General features: G+C 41.3%; 1 protein-coding gene and 1 non-coding gene across 7 annotated transcripts in view; both read left to right on the top strand.

The window, feature by feature from the left end:
• The window catches only part of st3gal1l2 (ST3 beta-galactoside alpha-2,3-sialyltransferase 1, like 2), a 70433-nt gene that overhangs the window by 34726 nt on the left and 20501 nt on the right, over positions 1–15206 (top strand). For 4 of the 6 annotated variants that reach the window (XM_062409959.1, XM_062409956.1, XM_062409954.1 and 1 more), the window contains 2 exons: positions 8807–9214; positions 13209–13402. In XM_062409959.1, coding sequence (XP_062265943.1) covers positions 8951–9214; positions 13209–13402 — 458 coding nt within the window. In that variant the 5' untranslated portion in view covers positions 8807–8950. Of the gene's footprint in view, positions 1–1821; positions 1926–8806; positions 9215–13208; positions 13403–15206 lie in introns of those variants that run through there. The other 2 variants (XM_062409958.1, XM_062409957.1) reach the window with 2 other exon arrangements.
• trnan-guu (transfer RNA asparagine (anticodon GUU)) lies at positions 11961–12034 on the top strand. The gene has a single exon. It is a non-coding gene; the product is annotated as a tRNA-Asn (tRNA).

Below are 15206 nucleotides of genomic sequence, written 5' to 3'. Positions count from 1 at the left end.
GCCAATATTGTTCCAATGTAAATTAGTAGGTAAAGCGCAGGAGGTGTGTAATTGTCTTACTCTAGACCAGAGCCTGGATTATGAGGTGGTAAAATCTACCATTCTTCGTGCAGATATACTGACATGGGGGGTTAAAATTAGTGTTTTACGTGTGCCTCTTCATACTATGCAGCTGTCCTATTGTGTCTAGCCTTGTGCGAGTTGGGTTGCGATCCCAGTTGCAAATACAGGGGGTTGACTAAAGGCCGATATATGCTACTTGACGGACAAGGACACATGGGAAGGGCTTGCGGCTGTGGAACGCCCTCTCCGAGCACCTTGGAGAGCTCTCCTTACACCTCTGACTTTTCTTACTATCCGTTGGCATTTCGGAGGGCCTAGGGATAGCCCTTGGCTATGATTGGTACGCTAACAACATCATTTCCGCATTTCATTCCCTCCGTCTCCTCTTCTGTTGTTGTTCTCGTCTTATAAAATATGTGGACAAAGTAGAACTGATTAAGGCCCAACAGAGTGATTGTTCCTTAGTTAGTAGTTTGTCTGCAGCTTCAGAAAACAGAAGGGAGTGCTCTGGCAATTACTTCTTTGAGGATAGTGTTCTCATGCGGATGTGGTCTTCTGGGCCTGACAGTGACAACAATACAATCCGATAACTAGTTGTGCCAACTCCCTTTCGTGTTCAAGTATTGAGTTTAGCCCATGATCATAGTCTGTCAGGACATTTTGGCATTTCCAAAACATATCGGTGCATCCTCAGGTATTTATTCTGGCCAGGATTAAAATCCGAAGTGGCAGTGTTTTGCCGATCATGTCGTAATTGCCATTTTTACCACATTTGGAATATCTAAGCATATCCAGAGGGACCAAGGCTCCAACTTTATGTCAAAAATCTTTGCTCAGGTAATGTCCCAGTTGTCTGTTAAGCATCGTACTTCCAGTGCTTATCAACCTGAGAGCCAAGGGGCGCTCGAGAGATTTCACCAACAAAGTACATGCTTTTAGTAGTATATACTGTTATATTTTGAGTTTAATTTTGATGATCTGGCTATGGTTATCTAGCCAGAATATAAGATAACTTAGACTGTTGCAAAGGGGGAAAGATGTATACGATCTCAAGAGAAACCAGAGTGTTTTCAACCTGAACAGATCTATTAGTCTGTAAGTAGTGATAGTGATAGCACCACCTTCTCCCAAGAAGCAGATAAGCCTTGTTCTACAACTTTAATTTGATTTACATTAAATTTTAATAGTGTGCAGGTGTTACTTGAGACTTTGTAAATGTATTTGAATTATTGATTTAATATTTCGTAATCTGTATCTATGCCATCTATTTTTGTTCCCAGACACACAGTACATAAGTTATTAATTAATTAAACACTTATTATAGATCAGATAATTGCATGCATTTAAGGGTGGGTGAGTCTTTAAACTAATGATGAGCAAGAATATTATTCAAAATTCACAGAAATTTATTTCACATTCTAGCTGAGATGCCAAATTATCCAAAGATATCCAAAGCTGCCAGAATGAATTTTATAAAAATGTAAATGACATGCATGAGAAATTTTGAATATTTTCTCCTGACTGGATGATGCAGCCATAGCTAAACAAAAAAATATTGCACGCTTGTTCTACGGCTGGAGCTGGAACAAGGTGTTACAGAATAGAGTATATGATAATGTCAGACAGGGCAAATGAGATTATCTTTTCCAAATTTAGAGCTACTTAAAGGGGGAAAGAGGAACTGTGTGTTAAGGGGTTTAAACGGTAAGCCTGAGCTGAGGGAATTGCTCCGAGTCAGTGTGCAGGCTCATCTCATACTGCACTGCTTTGCGCGTGTGTTCAGCAACATCAGCCTGAGGTAGATGAGGCAGCCTCACAGGGAAACTGTATTGCTCCTGGCACCTGAAGGTACATGGACATGTGTAAGTGAGCAATGCAAATTAGATTTGACTTAATCTGAGCTAGAATCAGCTGGCGAGTCAGGGTTATAAGTAAAGTCTGTGAGAGATGTGTTGACTGCAGTGAACCCAACAGCAAAAAGGACATGAGAGAAGCAGGGCACAGGGCAAATGGAAAGATCAGTGATTCACCACTCAATTTACAATGGAAACAAGGACAGACAGAGACAGTACTCTTCCCACAAATGTTTCCATGGAATGAATCATGTAGTATCAGACTGTGGAGTAGTATGTTTAACACATGGGCACAGTGCCGTCAAATGATGAGATCTGTGGCGTGATTGGGAGGCATTAGATTCACAGGTGAGGATTCAGGTTCACTTTGGTTTAGAATTGCTTTATAGACAGATAAGAAATGACTGCTAGAGGAATCTCGAACAGCTGTTTATGTTTTTTCCTGGTGTTGGCTAGTGTGCAATGTCTTACAAGTGAACCTGGCCAATATATCAGTATGACGTTAAGTATACATTGTTTTATTTGGCTTTGGATATTTAAAATACTGTTGCAGTGTCCATTCTAAGCCTGCCTTGTGTTAATGTTTCAGAGCTATTTCTGAATTATTTTTTGTCATTAGTGAGTCCTCCTCAAACAATTCTACAATATATTGTCACTTTTCAATGTTTATGTGCTTGATGTTGTGTGCAGAGCTTTTAATAAAATCTATGGATAGAAGTAAAAAAACAAACAGTTTGCTCAACTTTTCAAAATAAAAGCTCTGTAATACAGCTCTTTAGATATTCATTCCTCCTACAAGCAGACATATGTGTAAATAGTTGGTGGGTGATAAAAAGATGATAGAATTTCTCTACCAGGACCGAGCAATATGACATAAAGATACAAAATTCCATATCAGTCTTTATAGTTAATTATCACGATAATTTTCTCTTGATTATTTCTGTTAAGTTTTAAGACAAATTATTTGCTCCTGAGTGAAGGTTGTGAAGGAGTGAATCTCCTCTTCATCAGTAGAGAATGAAAAACAAATTAGAAGATCTATGATGTGCATTTCACAATGCATCTTGTCGCAAGTTTATTTCCATTTATATTCTCTGAACATGTGAATGGAAAAAGCCAATTTACCTAACAACCTACATAAACTGATATATCCATACTGCAATTTTATTAACCCTGTATATTAACAGCGGCCCAAAAAAATTGGATTTTTCTCTCTATGAATCAATCTAATGACATTGGTGCAGCCTTTAAGGATATGCAGTCACATTAAACAACACCTCCTCAGTCCAGATTAAACAAATTAACTGTGTTTCTGAATTAACTCCTAATAGGTATTACCTCACTCGGTTTCTCTTATTTCGAAAAATTTTCTAAATAGGCTGAGTAATTTCCTGAAATTGGTGGGGACTACTGTATTAAACATTATGACTCAAACAGGAATAAATCATGAATTTGTTGGGAACTATTTTCAGCTGAGGATTAACACAATTAGTTTGCCCTGCAGCAGGATGGTGTGTGAGATTGACAAAGGCTTTAATTAGACATACACTTCTCTATAAGTATTGGTCTATCTATGGGATTTGTAGTCCACAAGAAAAATATAGAAGAACAGCATCTTTTTTACTTTCATTAAATCAAGAGCATACTGTGACTTTTGAACACTGTTGTGACTGAAAATCAATTCATAATGAAACTACTGCAGGACAAATCAGAATATACCTACGCTAACGCTATTGCTGTTTGTTTCTTTGTCTGTTTGTCAGCAGCATTACACCAAAACTACCATGGAACTTGGTGGAATGATTCAATTAAGGCAGCAAATCAAGGAATTTCATTATACCTTCCTTTAACATTGGCCTTTTTTGACATCATGGGAATTTCTCAAGAAGTAATGCAGAGACCTTGATGAAAATATTCAGCCATGCGTAGAGTGCTAATACGGATGGACAGGTTCGGATTTAGATAAAGATCCAGATACATGGTGATAAAGTGTCAAAAGAACCTTGACAGAGGGATGCGCTTTCCAAATGTGTTATGAACTACAGTATTGCGTGTGTTTTTACATGATCTTCAATTTAATTAACAGCATCTGACAACTGGCCCAGTGTTTTATTCATATCTGCCCTGTGACTTCATTGACTTCCATTTTTTTCTTCTTTATGGAAAACTTGCGTGGAGACCTTGTCCACTCCTCTCAGTCTCTCTGTGCACCCAGACACCGCTTTATGTGCTCGAGCAGCAAACACAACCCGGCCTCCCTTTTTTATTAGAATAAAGCACAGACTGAAAGTCAATATCTGTGAAAATGAAATACTCTCCGCTAAAGCGCACAAGGAGTCATAGATGTGATGCCATCAAATGTAAAATCAAAAGCTTTTTCATTTTTCATTCTCTGTCTGATATTATAAGTTAAGAAGCAGGATTTTCACACAGAATCCCTCTGGATTTCTTCTCGGTTGCCTTTAACATCTCTCTTTATTCCTCCCATCTGCTGCAGTGTCAGATATTGAATGTTGCAAGATTCATTTTTTTATTTCTTGATTTCACATAATATTGTTCACATCAAAGAAAATGACCGCTAAGGCTGCTTGAATTTCACATAAAGTGTTTCTTGAGTGAGAGGCTGGCTTTGTACAGTAGATGTCTATTATGTAAAAAAATGTCCTCATGCCGCATCAGAGCCAACACAGTAGAAGGAACCAGAAACTTTTCATTGACTGAGACACTTCTCTTTTCTCAGATAAGTTGCATCAGTGATGGAATTTAAAACTTACCCTCATTTTAAAGCCTCGAACAATGAGCGTGGAGCGTGAGGGACATCATTTCTCACCACTCGCTCCACTCATTCATCTTCTCATCAGTTTCATTGTTTATTAGATAGACGTTTAATTAGGCACAACAGTGCACCAGGCCTGAATGACATGACTTTAAACACAGGAGGCCCATTTGCTCACATGTGGTATATATGAATTGTGAAGAACAACTCAAAATGTAAATTGAGAGACCGCTGCTGTAATATCCCAAGTAACAAATATTGTTTGACTGACCTTATGTAGGGAGATGACTTTGTCTTAACATGGTTCCTTAGTGGTTTTACTTTCATCAATACTTTGAATATAGTGGGATCACTTCACTATTGCTGGGTAGAGCTCCAAACAGCTCCAGTTCTTGGATGCCACAAGATGTGGGAGACGTTCTATTGAGATTCTTTCTGTTCCATCCATCTCATAATTCCAGGAATCTGTCTACATGTATATGGTTTGCATATCTCAAGAACTCATCTTCCATGCCTTACAGATAGCATGTGCATTGTTAGGGCCAGAGGAAGCACAGTGTCAAATTTAGTGCAACTTTGACATGCAATGCATTTAATATAAATAAACCTTGAATAAACTGGCAGCAGCAGCCTAGACTCATCAGTGTGACGTTGTCCACAAAGACAATGTCCACGACAACGGGTTGGGTGTGTAGACAAGTGAACAGCTCTTTGTACAGCAGTGGTGGAGCAGCTGCCGGCCTTTCTCGTTCTTATATTTTGGGTTAACTTTGAAGTGAAAAGATCAGTTTTTCAACTGCTGAATGTCATTCGCTCTCGTGAGACTAAACAACGATCATGTTCTATGGTGCGCTGGCCCAGCACGTCTCATGCTAGAGCTAGCAATTCATGCAGTATGAGTTTGGAGGGGATCTACTTTGCATCTTCTGTACTGGGACGTACATGCAGTGACGCAGCTCAGAATATTCTTCTCTTTTCTCGTTCCTTTTTTGATGAATAGCCTGGTCTCTTTTAGTTAATGCAAGTCAAATGATATGTCCGATGGATTTTTTTCCTTTCAAAAGGCCCCTCGGTCTGTAATTCTGTTGTAATTAATTTAGTTTGGGAGGTGCACAGTGGGAAGTGGTCAATGAAGATCATGGTCATGTTCCTGAAACCAGAAGTTACAAGAAGTAGCCATTACAAGATGATAAGCTGTAGGATTTTATATATAGCGTTGCTGCGACATGATTGGCTGTTGGGCTTGGTGAGTGTAAGTTCATGGAGCGCAGTTATTTAGGTGATAAGCCTCTGATTTATTTCCTCTCCGTGTGTGCACCATTTGCTGCTGTAGTTTTAAACATTATTATGACAGCGCTTGTGTCAGCTCAAGTTCCCTGTTTAAAGTGTGAGGGAAAGTTTTTTAAGATCCAGACTCGATACTCTATATGCACTACCTGCTGGGCGAAATGGACAAATAGGAGAGAAAAAGAAATGTCCGGACACCACTTGATGCTGCAACGAACTTGTTAAATGACCTCCGAGGTTACGTTTCAGACACAGGCCCCAAGGCGAAGTAAGCAGAAATTCATCATTCATCTTCATTTGACAGTAGACATAGTAAAGCCGTTTTCACTCTTTTTTGTATTTTTAAATATGAACATCTTCACATCAAAACAGAAATCTCCAGAGCATTCAGGTGAGCGGTGATGCAGCAGGCGTTAGGCAGGAAGTAAAATAGGACATGTCATTGTGGAGATCATGTCAAATTCTCTTCTTCATCTTTGTCTTTTTCATCCTGATTTACACCATTCTTTTTGTATTTTTGCAGTTTTTAATCTCTAGTGTGGTAGAAATGTGATCAACACGCCCACTTGTTTGTAGTGAATCCTCCTGAAAACCTCATGCTTAGTTCTCACATGGACTCATTCGGACATTATCCAGAGGTTTTACTAGGTGAGCTTGCAGGAGAAGCTCTGGAGAACGTCCGCAGCAACAGACTCGGACATTTGTGTTCTCTCATACAGCTCCTGAATACAATTTCAGGAGATTATCCGGAGTCCAGTTCATGTCTGAAGCAGTGTAATGGCAATAGAATGTACTGTCAAGGTCTGTGAGGGACAGTCCACTCCCACTGATAGGCTCAGTTCAACTTAGCGAATGTACTAATGAACTCTGAGCTCAGCAGAGAGGCTTCTTTCAGGTATAACGTGTGACACGCATGAGTCGTCAAAACTGCAGAATTTTGATTTCCTGAAATTGCTCACCAGTAAAGCGTGATGCTGTAAGCCGTGGGGAGAAAAACAATTTCCACAGAACACAAGCCGAAAAAACTGTTTAGTGTAACTACACCCCGCAAAGATGATGACTTCTCAAAACGGAAGATTAGGGTCGAAACCGCAGCTCGCACACTGCTGCCCCCCAGCCCCCACCCCCTCTGCCCCGCACCTCTGAAGTGTGAACAGACGCTTTGCTGTCTCAGCCTGGCGAACTTTGATCAGCGTGGGGTTGCCAGCCGTCAAGTCGAGACAAGGTCAGGGGAGAGAGATGGCGGTCTGTGTGTTGTCAGGCGTAGTGGGGGAGTTCGCCACCTGTTTTCAGAATGTATTCCGCTGGCAACCGGGACGCTTAATGCCAAGAGGCTTCAAACTGAGTGGAGTCAACAGGGCCGCACGGCTGTAGGAAATAGGCACAGTCATTGAAGTGTCCATTAGTTTCCCCAGGTATCCTTGTCAAACCTGCTGCCTCAGACAATAAGCAACCTCGGGCTGTATGCAAATCCGCAGTCCTCTGTGAGTAATGAAGCTCCGAACAGCAGACGGTATCACTTATGTGCCGTCCTGTGCGTTGGCCTGTGTCAGTGCAGCTAATAAATGGCTGTGTGGTTTTGTTTTTTGCCCCGATAGCAAAAACGAAATCAACAGGCGAGTGGGAGTGTGTAGCCGCGTTGTCTTTCCCAGCCGATCTTCAACCCAATCCTCTTTCCTTCCTCTTGGGCTGGAATTTGAACGACCTGATCATTTACTAATCAGGGAAGACCCTGCAGCCCCCTTTCTCTTGTCATAATGGAGTCTTTCCCGCACATCTCCTGTATGGGAAGACTCACTCAGTTGGCGTTTCATATATCCAGTTATGTTTCTCACCCGGCGTGCGGAGACGACTGTGTTTTCTGTCCAATGTGGATCTGCTAAATATAGGCGATTTTTGAGGAATCCTAAGCACAGCAGCACACATCAGAATAAAACCCAGGCCGTTTGTTTTAAAGGCAGAGGTGGCCTTTTAATGTTGGAAACGAAACCCCAGGAGGTCTGCCTTCTTTGTCAGCTGTGAAAAGCCAAGGTCTGAAGAATAACATTTCCCCTACACTCTATTCTGGGAATTTTGTTTCTGACAAGCTGCATAGGCTCTTTAGAAGGTTCCCTGCAGCCCTGTCGGATACAAGTCCCACCCATCATGTTTCAAATGTGTTCATTTGGTCTTATTCCCAACTAGAAATAATGTAACCCTAGCGATACTGGATCAATAACCCACTAAGTCAGTGATTTGTGCATTTAGACTTTAATTTCTTCCAAGCTAACACAGGCTGTTTCCACTTATGACATAGTCAAAAGTGAGGGTGAGGTGTTTTTCCGATTTTTTCCAGGAGAAGTGGATTAATTTGCACAACCAATCGGAACATCCTGTTAAATCTTCAGGAAAAACAGAGCAGTAAAATAAACACTGTAACACAAAGACGGTAGATATAACAGGAAGTCTTAAGGGCGCTTTCACACAAACCTCGTTTTGGCCGGATTTTCAGTTCATCGGTTGCAACGTGAAAAGAATGTTTGGGCTAGTTCAGACTTTCCGAACAACGTTAATTACACTGTTATTATACCATAGTCATATTACAGTGGCAAAGAAATGAACAATGATAATGTAAGAAAGACATAAATCTGGTTTCATGAAAATATCCATATACGGTCTCATCTTAGATGTTTATAAAATTACACGAACATTGAGCACTGCAGCATTCCCACTTTTGTGGACTTGTTAAACAGTGATCAAGGATTCCTCTGCTGTTGTCCCCCCCCCAATTTTTCCAAGTGTGTGTGTGTGTGTGTGTGTCTAAAGTGACCTTTTATTTGTCTTCCAGGTGGATCATTAAAGAACCAATGACACACCCTTGACAGAACTGATAACCCAGGATCCATCGATCTGACGGAGCCAGGCAGCAGATTTCTGTCCACTGCACATCCAAAGTTCTCAGCACGCTGACTCTGACCGAAGCGACATCACTATGCTCAGGAGGAGAATCAGGACCATTGCTCTGCTGTTTTGTGTCATCACATTTACAATGTTTCTGTTCAGCTACTCTCTCTGGGACCCGTCACACTTCTTCTTCAAGCAAGCCCTTCACCCCAAACGGCCGTGTTCCTGTCGACATTGCTTGACGGAGCTGGATGATGACCCCTGGTTCGCTGATCACCTCAATCGGTCCATCCACCCTCTGATGACCAGAGAGAACAGCGTCCTCTCTGAGGAAACCTACAAATGGTGGCAGGTGAGATCAGTCGCTGGGGTTTGTTTATGGGATTTAAAATGTTATCTTGTTGGGGACTGAGAAAATGCACATGCAGCTTCGAAGAGCAGATAGGATACTGACGAGATCATGAAAAAAAGAGATCACATGCTGCTGTAATGCTTCCAAGAAGTGTTTGTGTTTGCTGCATTGATTGTTTCAAATCCAAGGGATCTTCAGTGGAATGAAGTTGTGAAGCAAACTCCCACACACATTTGTTCACATTTAACATGGTGGATATGGAAAGTTGTGTTTTCTCCCAGCATCGCTCCCAAATCTGAAGATAGAGGCAAGAGATTTGTTCCTTCATACACTTTAAGCATGCATGAATACATAATGCATTTCTCCAGCCCCCAAAGAAGGGGCCTCAACATTTGCAGTTACCTTTGGGATTCACATAATTTGATTTTGACACCTTATTCAGTGGCTGTTTTCTATTTATCTACCACGGACGCTGGAAGTCAGTCAGAGTGTGTGTGTGTGTATGTGTGTGTGTGTGTGTGTGTGGGGAGGGGGGGTATATATATGATAACATTGAATTATATGCAGAGCAGCAGTGCAACATTCAGTCATTTTACCCCTTCTTTAGAATATTTACACAATGGAGAGGAGACTCTGACCAACTTGCTCTATGTCAAAGCAGCATAGGAATATATTCAGCAATGGACAGTTCAAACAGGAAATGCAGCTTTATTCTTCATAAGAAGTCCTGCAAAGCTTTATCAACTAAATCAACACTGAAAGTAATCTAAATGTTTTAAAACTACAATGAAAATATAAACAACTATATACAGTGGCTAATAATATAAGTGATCTACGCCTTATATTAAAGAAGAAACTGTTCTCTCAATCTTCAGCCAAGCCGTCTCCTAGCGGAGAGGCGGTGGTCTAGTGGTGGTCTAGTGGCAGAAACTTGGACTATGGGCAGAGAAGGTCTCTGGTTCGTCTCTGGTTCGACTCCACGGAGAGACAACAAAAGACGAACCTGGATTGATCTCTCCAAAAATCCAAGAGTCTCCCTACCCTGTCTAGTGCCAAGCAAGGCACCTTACTCCCCCAACATCTGCTCCCCGAGCGCCGTACATGGTCGCTCACTGCTCTGTGTGTCCTGCACCAGATGGGTCAAAAGCAGAGGTTAAATTTCCCTACCTGCATGAGTGTGCCTTTGCATGTCTGTGCATGTGTTTGGGACTAATAAATGCATCTTAATCTTAATCTTAATCCTCCTCCCCACAATAACTGCGGCCATCTATTGGTAACACGCCGCTAACTAGCACCTACCTATTAAACATATTAAATGTAGATGCAGTCACAACCAACTCAGGCTTTGTAAATCACATTGCGTTTGCTAAATTAAAGTAATTGCATCTGTTCGATCAATTCATTAAGGCAATCGTACTAAATGGACAGTGTGTGTTATTCTGCAGGCAATTCTCAGTGCGAATGTTGCATGTTTTTGCAGGTGAAATCAAGTTTGCACATGATTTTACAAGCGCAAACCTGAAGTAAATCAGGCCCATGATGTTTAGTAAACTTTTTTTTAACCTTGCAGTTACAGTAACTAACCAGTTGAGGGCGCTACCCCAAACTTCCAGTGATCTGGTTAGCTACCATAGACTGTATATAAAGATGAACATCGTGGCAGCTCCCCAAGCATGAAGCCAAAGCGACTTGATCGCCCCAGAAGTGATAGGCGCAAGATGGCCGCATTGCGAGATGTTTTGGCTTAATTTTCTTCTCAAGTACTTCAATTTTATCGCAGTAACATACTGATTCACTGCTGTGCTTTTTATTTTATTAACTAGTTGTATTGTTTAGATAAAGAAAACACACTGGAAATTGTTTCTTATCAATTAGAGCTGACGTGTGCATGAGATTTCTACCTTTTGACTTTACAATTTACTGAAGGCAGGAAAATGAATATTGACTAAATAAAATCCACTAACTCCAGTTTTAACTAGGACCTGACTGCAGTCTGAGGGAGACTTTTTAGGTCTGCCCCCCCTCCCCCCCCCTTTTTTTTGTCACTTGTGTTATGTGTTAAATTGCTCAGATTTGGTACATTTTGGCACAAATATCTGAGACATCTCTCCAACCGGGTATAATAGGCCAGTCATCCACAGGTGCAATAAAACACACAAATGTTAGCAACGATAACTCCTGTAAACCCACTTTGCTGTAAACTAGAATTCACTTCAGCTACAGCTAATTAGGTGCCAGCCTTAATTTGATTCATTCAAACCGAAATGTATTTTATTTCCCCGTCATCCCATTATTGTAGAACAGCTCCGTAAATTAGAAAAGCCCATTAGCGAAATTTATGGCACACAATTATCCCACCTTAGTCTGCAAGGCATCCAGCGCCCAAGGTATTCCCACATTCGGCCTCACACCGTGTCCTATTAGGGGTGAGAACAGAAAAATCACTGCAAGGTTGCCTCCTGTCACTACTCATTCCGGGAAATGCTTCTCACTGGTGGCTTGAATGGGCAAGTGTCACAAATCGTAGGAAGCTCTGGCCAGATGGTTCGCGCCGCATTGGTGCGAGGAAAGGGCGTGACCTCCAGGTGTACGGCAACTCTTTGTTCGAACTACAAAAGCTTACATGATCGAAGGCTAAATGTTATGTATGTCTGTAAAGGAGAGAGTCTCATTAGACGTGATGTGTGTTTTATGTAGTTTAAGGTAGTGATGTGGAAATTCTGAAAGCTGATACTGAAGTACATCTGTCTCTGTGGCGTAATCGGTTAGCGCGTTCGACTGTTAATCGAAAGGTTGGTGGTTCAAGTCCACCCAGGGACGATCAATTTTGGGAGAGGCGGTCGTCTAGTGGTAGAAACTTGGACTATGGGCAGAGAAGGTCTCTGGTCCGTCTCGGGTTCGACTCCACGGAGAGACAACAAAAGACGAACCTGGATTGATCTGTCCAAAAATCCAAGAGTCTCCCTACCCTGTCTAGTGCCCCTGAGCAAGGCACCTTACTCCCATAACATCTGCTCCCCGAGCGCCGTACATGGTCGCTCACTGCTCTGTGTGTCCTGCACACAGATGGGTTAAATGCAGAGGTTAAATGTACCTACCATTGCATGAGTGTGTTGTGCATGTCTGTGCATGTGTTTGGTATAAATAAACATATCTTAGAAAAAAAAAAAAAATCTTATCTTGAAGTAGTGTTTTAGTCTGATGATCAAAAGGTGTATTTCAACAAGTATTTGTCATACACACAGATACTTTTTTTTATTTTTTCCCTACCTCTCTCCGTCTTCATGCCGAGGTGTCCTTGGGCAAGACGCTGAACACCAAATTGGCCCTTTGTGTGAATGATGGGATGAAGATGGACGATGTGACTGCTCCTCAAAATCGAAGCAAAGCATTTTGATCCCTTTGGTGGCTTGCTGCAGTATAGGTCATAAACTCTGTCTCCTCCATGCCAGTGGATGTGACGTGGACCTATCTAAATACTCAGGGCAAATGAACTTTCTCAAAGATGGGTTTATTTAAGGGAGTTCTCCTCACGCTGATGTGCCTATGTGTCTGATAAGTTTGGTTTTAATGAATCATGTGATGCCAAGGGTGAAATATCATGTTTGACAGCTAAGCTAGATTTAAGTAAAGATTTGATTGTAACTAAACATTAACATTATAATAACCTATTTGTGAGGTCAAATCCAACATTCGAGTTATTAATCACATGTTTCTGAGTTAAACGAGAAACCCATATTGCTGTGCTGCATTGACCTATAGTGTGTGGGTGGTCCAGAGCAGTGTTACCCAGATGAGGTACTCTTCAACCCAGCTTTTTTTTGCATCTATTCAGTGTTAAATAAAATTCAAAAAGGTGAAATTGTTTCCCCAAATGGCTTTATTTAGACCATGTGTCACTGAAACTCATGTGAGATCTGCACCAAAACATTCTGCATCTGTTCTGTGTTTCCAGCTGCTACGGTACATAATGTAACTGTGTCTGTGTCTCCAGTCGTTGCAATCAGTGAAGCAGCGGGCCAATTTCAGCGAAGTGGTGGAGGAGCTGTTCCAAGTCATCCCTGATGAGGTGCTCTACATGGACGCCAGTCCCATGCGCTGCAGGACCTGCGCTGTGGTGGGGAACTCGGGGAACCTGATTGGGTCCGATTATGGCGACCTCATCGACTCCAGCAAGTTCGTCTTCAGGTCAGTTCACGGCTCCATCTCTAGTGAGGTGCAGTGAGTGTATATTTATTCATTCATCATGAGTCAATACTCTCCTTTCATTTTCTTTCTTCTTTCCATTTTAACACACTGGAGGCTATTTTTGTCCGTTTGGGTTATGAATATGATGACACTCTATCCACCACAGGAAATGACAATTGAAATAAATTTCATACTTCGTTTGAAGGTATTTGATGGATACTATAGAAATAATGATAACACTCACTTATGTAATTCTGTATTTTTTCTATATTAACATTTGTAGTAAGACATATATCTCCTCTTTTTATAAACTGATTCTGCCTGCGTGAGTGAGTGAGTGAGCATCTGAGAAGGACATTCAGAAATACTCGGGCGGCTGTATTCAACCTGTTTTCAGGTACAGGTATTTCTCGTCACCTGTGTTTACTGAAGACTTCATGACAAAATGGCTGCTGTGAAAAAAACTCATTATGTTCAGCTAATGATTATTGTCATTAGCCATTAATTATCAAATGTCAGGTGTATAGTGGAAAAATCCCCATTACCCATGGTCTGTCAAAACAAAGTTAATGTATGGGCTAATCAGTAGGAGATTCTGAAAACCGACAATTAAACACTTTTGTATGTTTTGAGCTCTTTCATTCTTTTATCATGATTCTCATGCCTTGTTCACACTAATGTGGATAATTTACTAAATAAACGTTTCCTCTGCGCTTGAGCCTCTCATCCAAACATCACCTTATATCTTTAAAAAAAAGTGTCAACAGTGAATGGGCAGTGTAGACAAGGCCTCAGTTGAGGAACATTAATACAGCACTTGGTTATTATTTTGTTACCAGCATGCTAGAAGAAATCAAAGTTAAAGGAAGGCAGCGAATTGATAGAATATGTCACTGATGATGTATGTCGAACATATTGCACATAAGGATGAATGACATTACTACTCCCCAAAAGTGAAGCCAAAGGGTCCTGATCACGCCCTGGTGTCTGGCTAAAATATGGCTCTATAATAGAAACCCTACCTCCATGCTACTGGATGGGACGTGGGCCCTGTGTTCCAATGAAGTCAGCATCGCTTGATCGTAGCGTTCGATAGTGACAGGAAGTGGAGATGCTGTCCATTATTATATAGTCTGTTATATCAAATACATATACTAATGCTGGAGTTATTTCATCCTGTTTACTCATTAGCTTTTATTTTATCTATACCCACTACAGCACTGCATCATATCCCTCATACTATACGCCCACAACATGTATTCTTTACAAGTAGTCAATTCGGGCGCAGACAAACACTACACAAAGCTTTAATTTAGCCTCATGTGTAGTTTTCTCATCTCAAAGCCTGCATACCAGCTCAGAGGTGAGGTTGTCTTTGACTTCCCACATCCTGGTTCTGCGCTCGATTAACTTGAGATAAAATGATCAAGCATCAGATGGAAACAATGGAACATGAGTATTCACATGTTCATCCCGTTCCTGAGGGCGGCAGGAAACAAGAGAATTTGAGTTTGTGGCTGCCAATGATCTGTCGTGGAAATCACAGCAGAGGAGATTTCACTGAGGAGTTGTGGACGTGTTTCCTGCTGCAGAACTTTTGGTGACATGTTAGAAGGAAGCTAATTCAGATATCAACGGGTAAACAAGCATTGTTTTTCAGACTTCAGACGTCAGACCTCAGTTCTCCTGCAGTCCTGTATCTCCTGAGGAAATCTCAGACCTGAGATTGACTGTTTTTCGACGATGCAGAATAAATAATGATCCGAAGATTGAGCTGCATGAGCAGAATATCTGAATTCCTAAA

Source organism: Platichthys flesus, chromosome 17, assembly GCF_949316205.1.
Source record: "Platichthys flesus chromosome 17, fPlaFle2.1, whole genome shotgun sequence".
In the NCBI taxonomy this organism is placed as follows: Eukaryota; Metazoa; Chordata; class Actinopteri; order Pleuronectiformes; family Pleuronectidae; genus Platichthys; species Platichthys flesus.
This window is presented reverse-complemented; position numbering and strand designations above follow the sequence as displayed.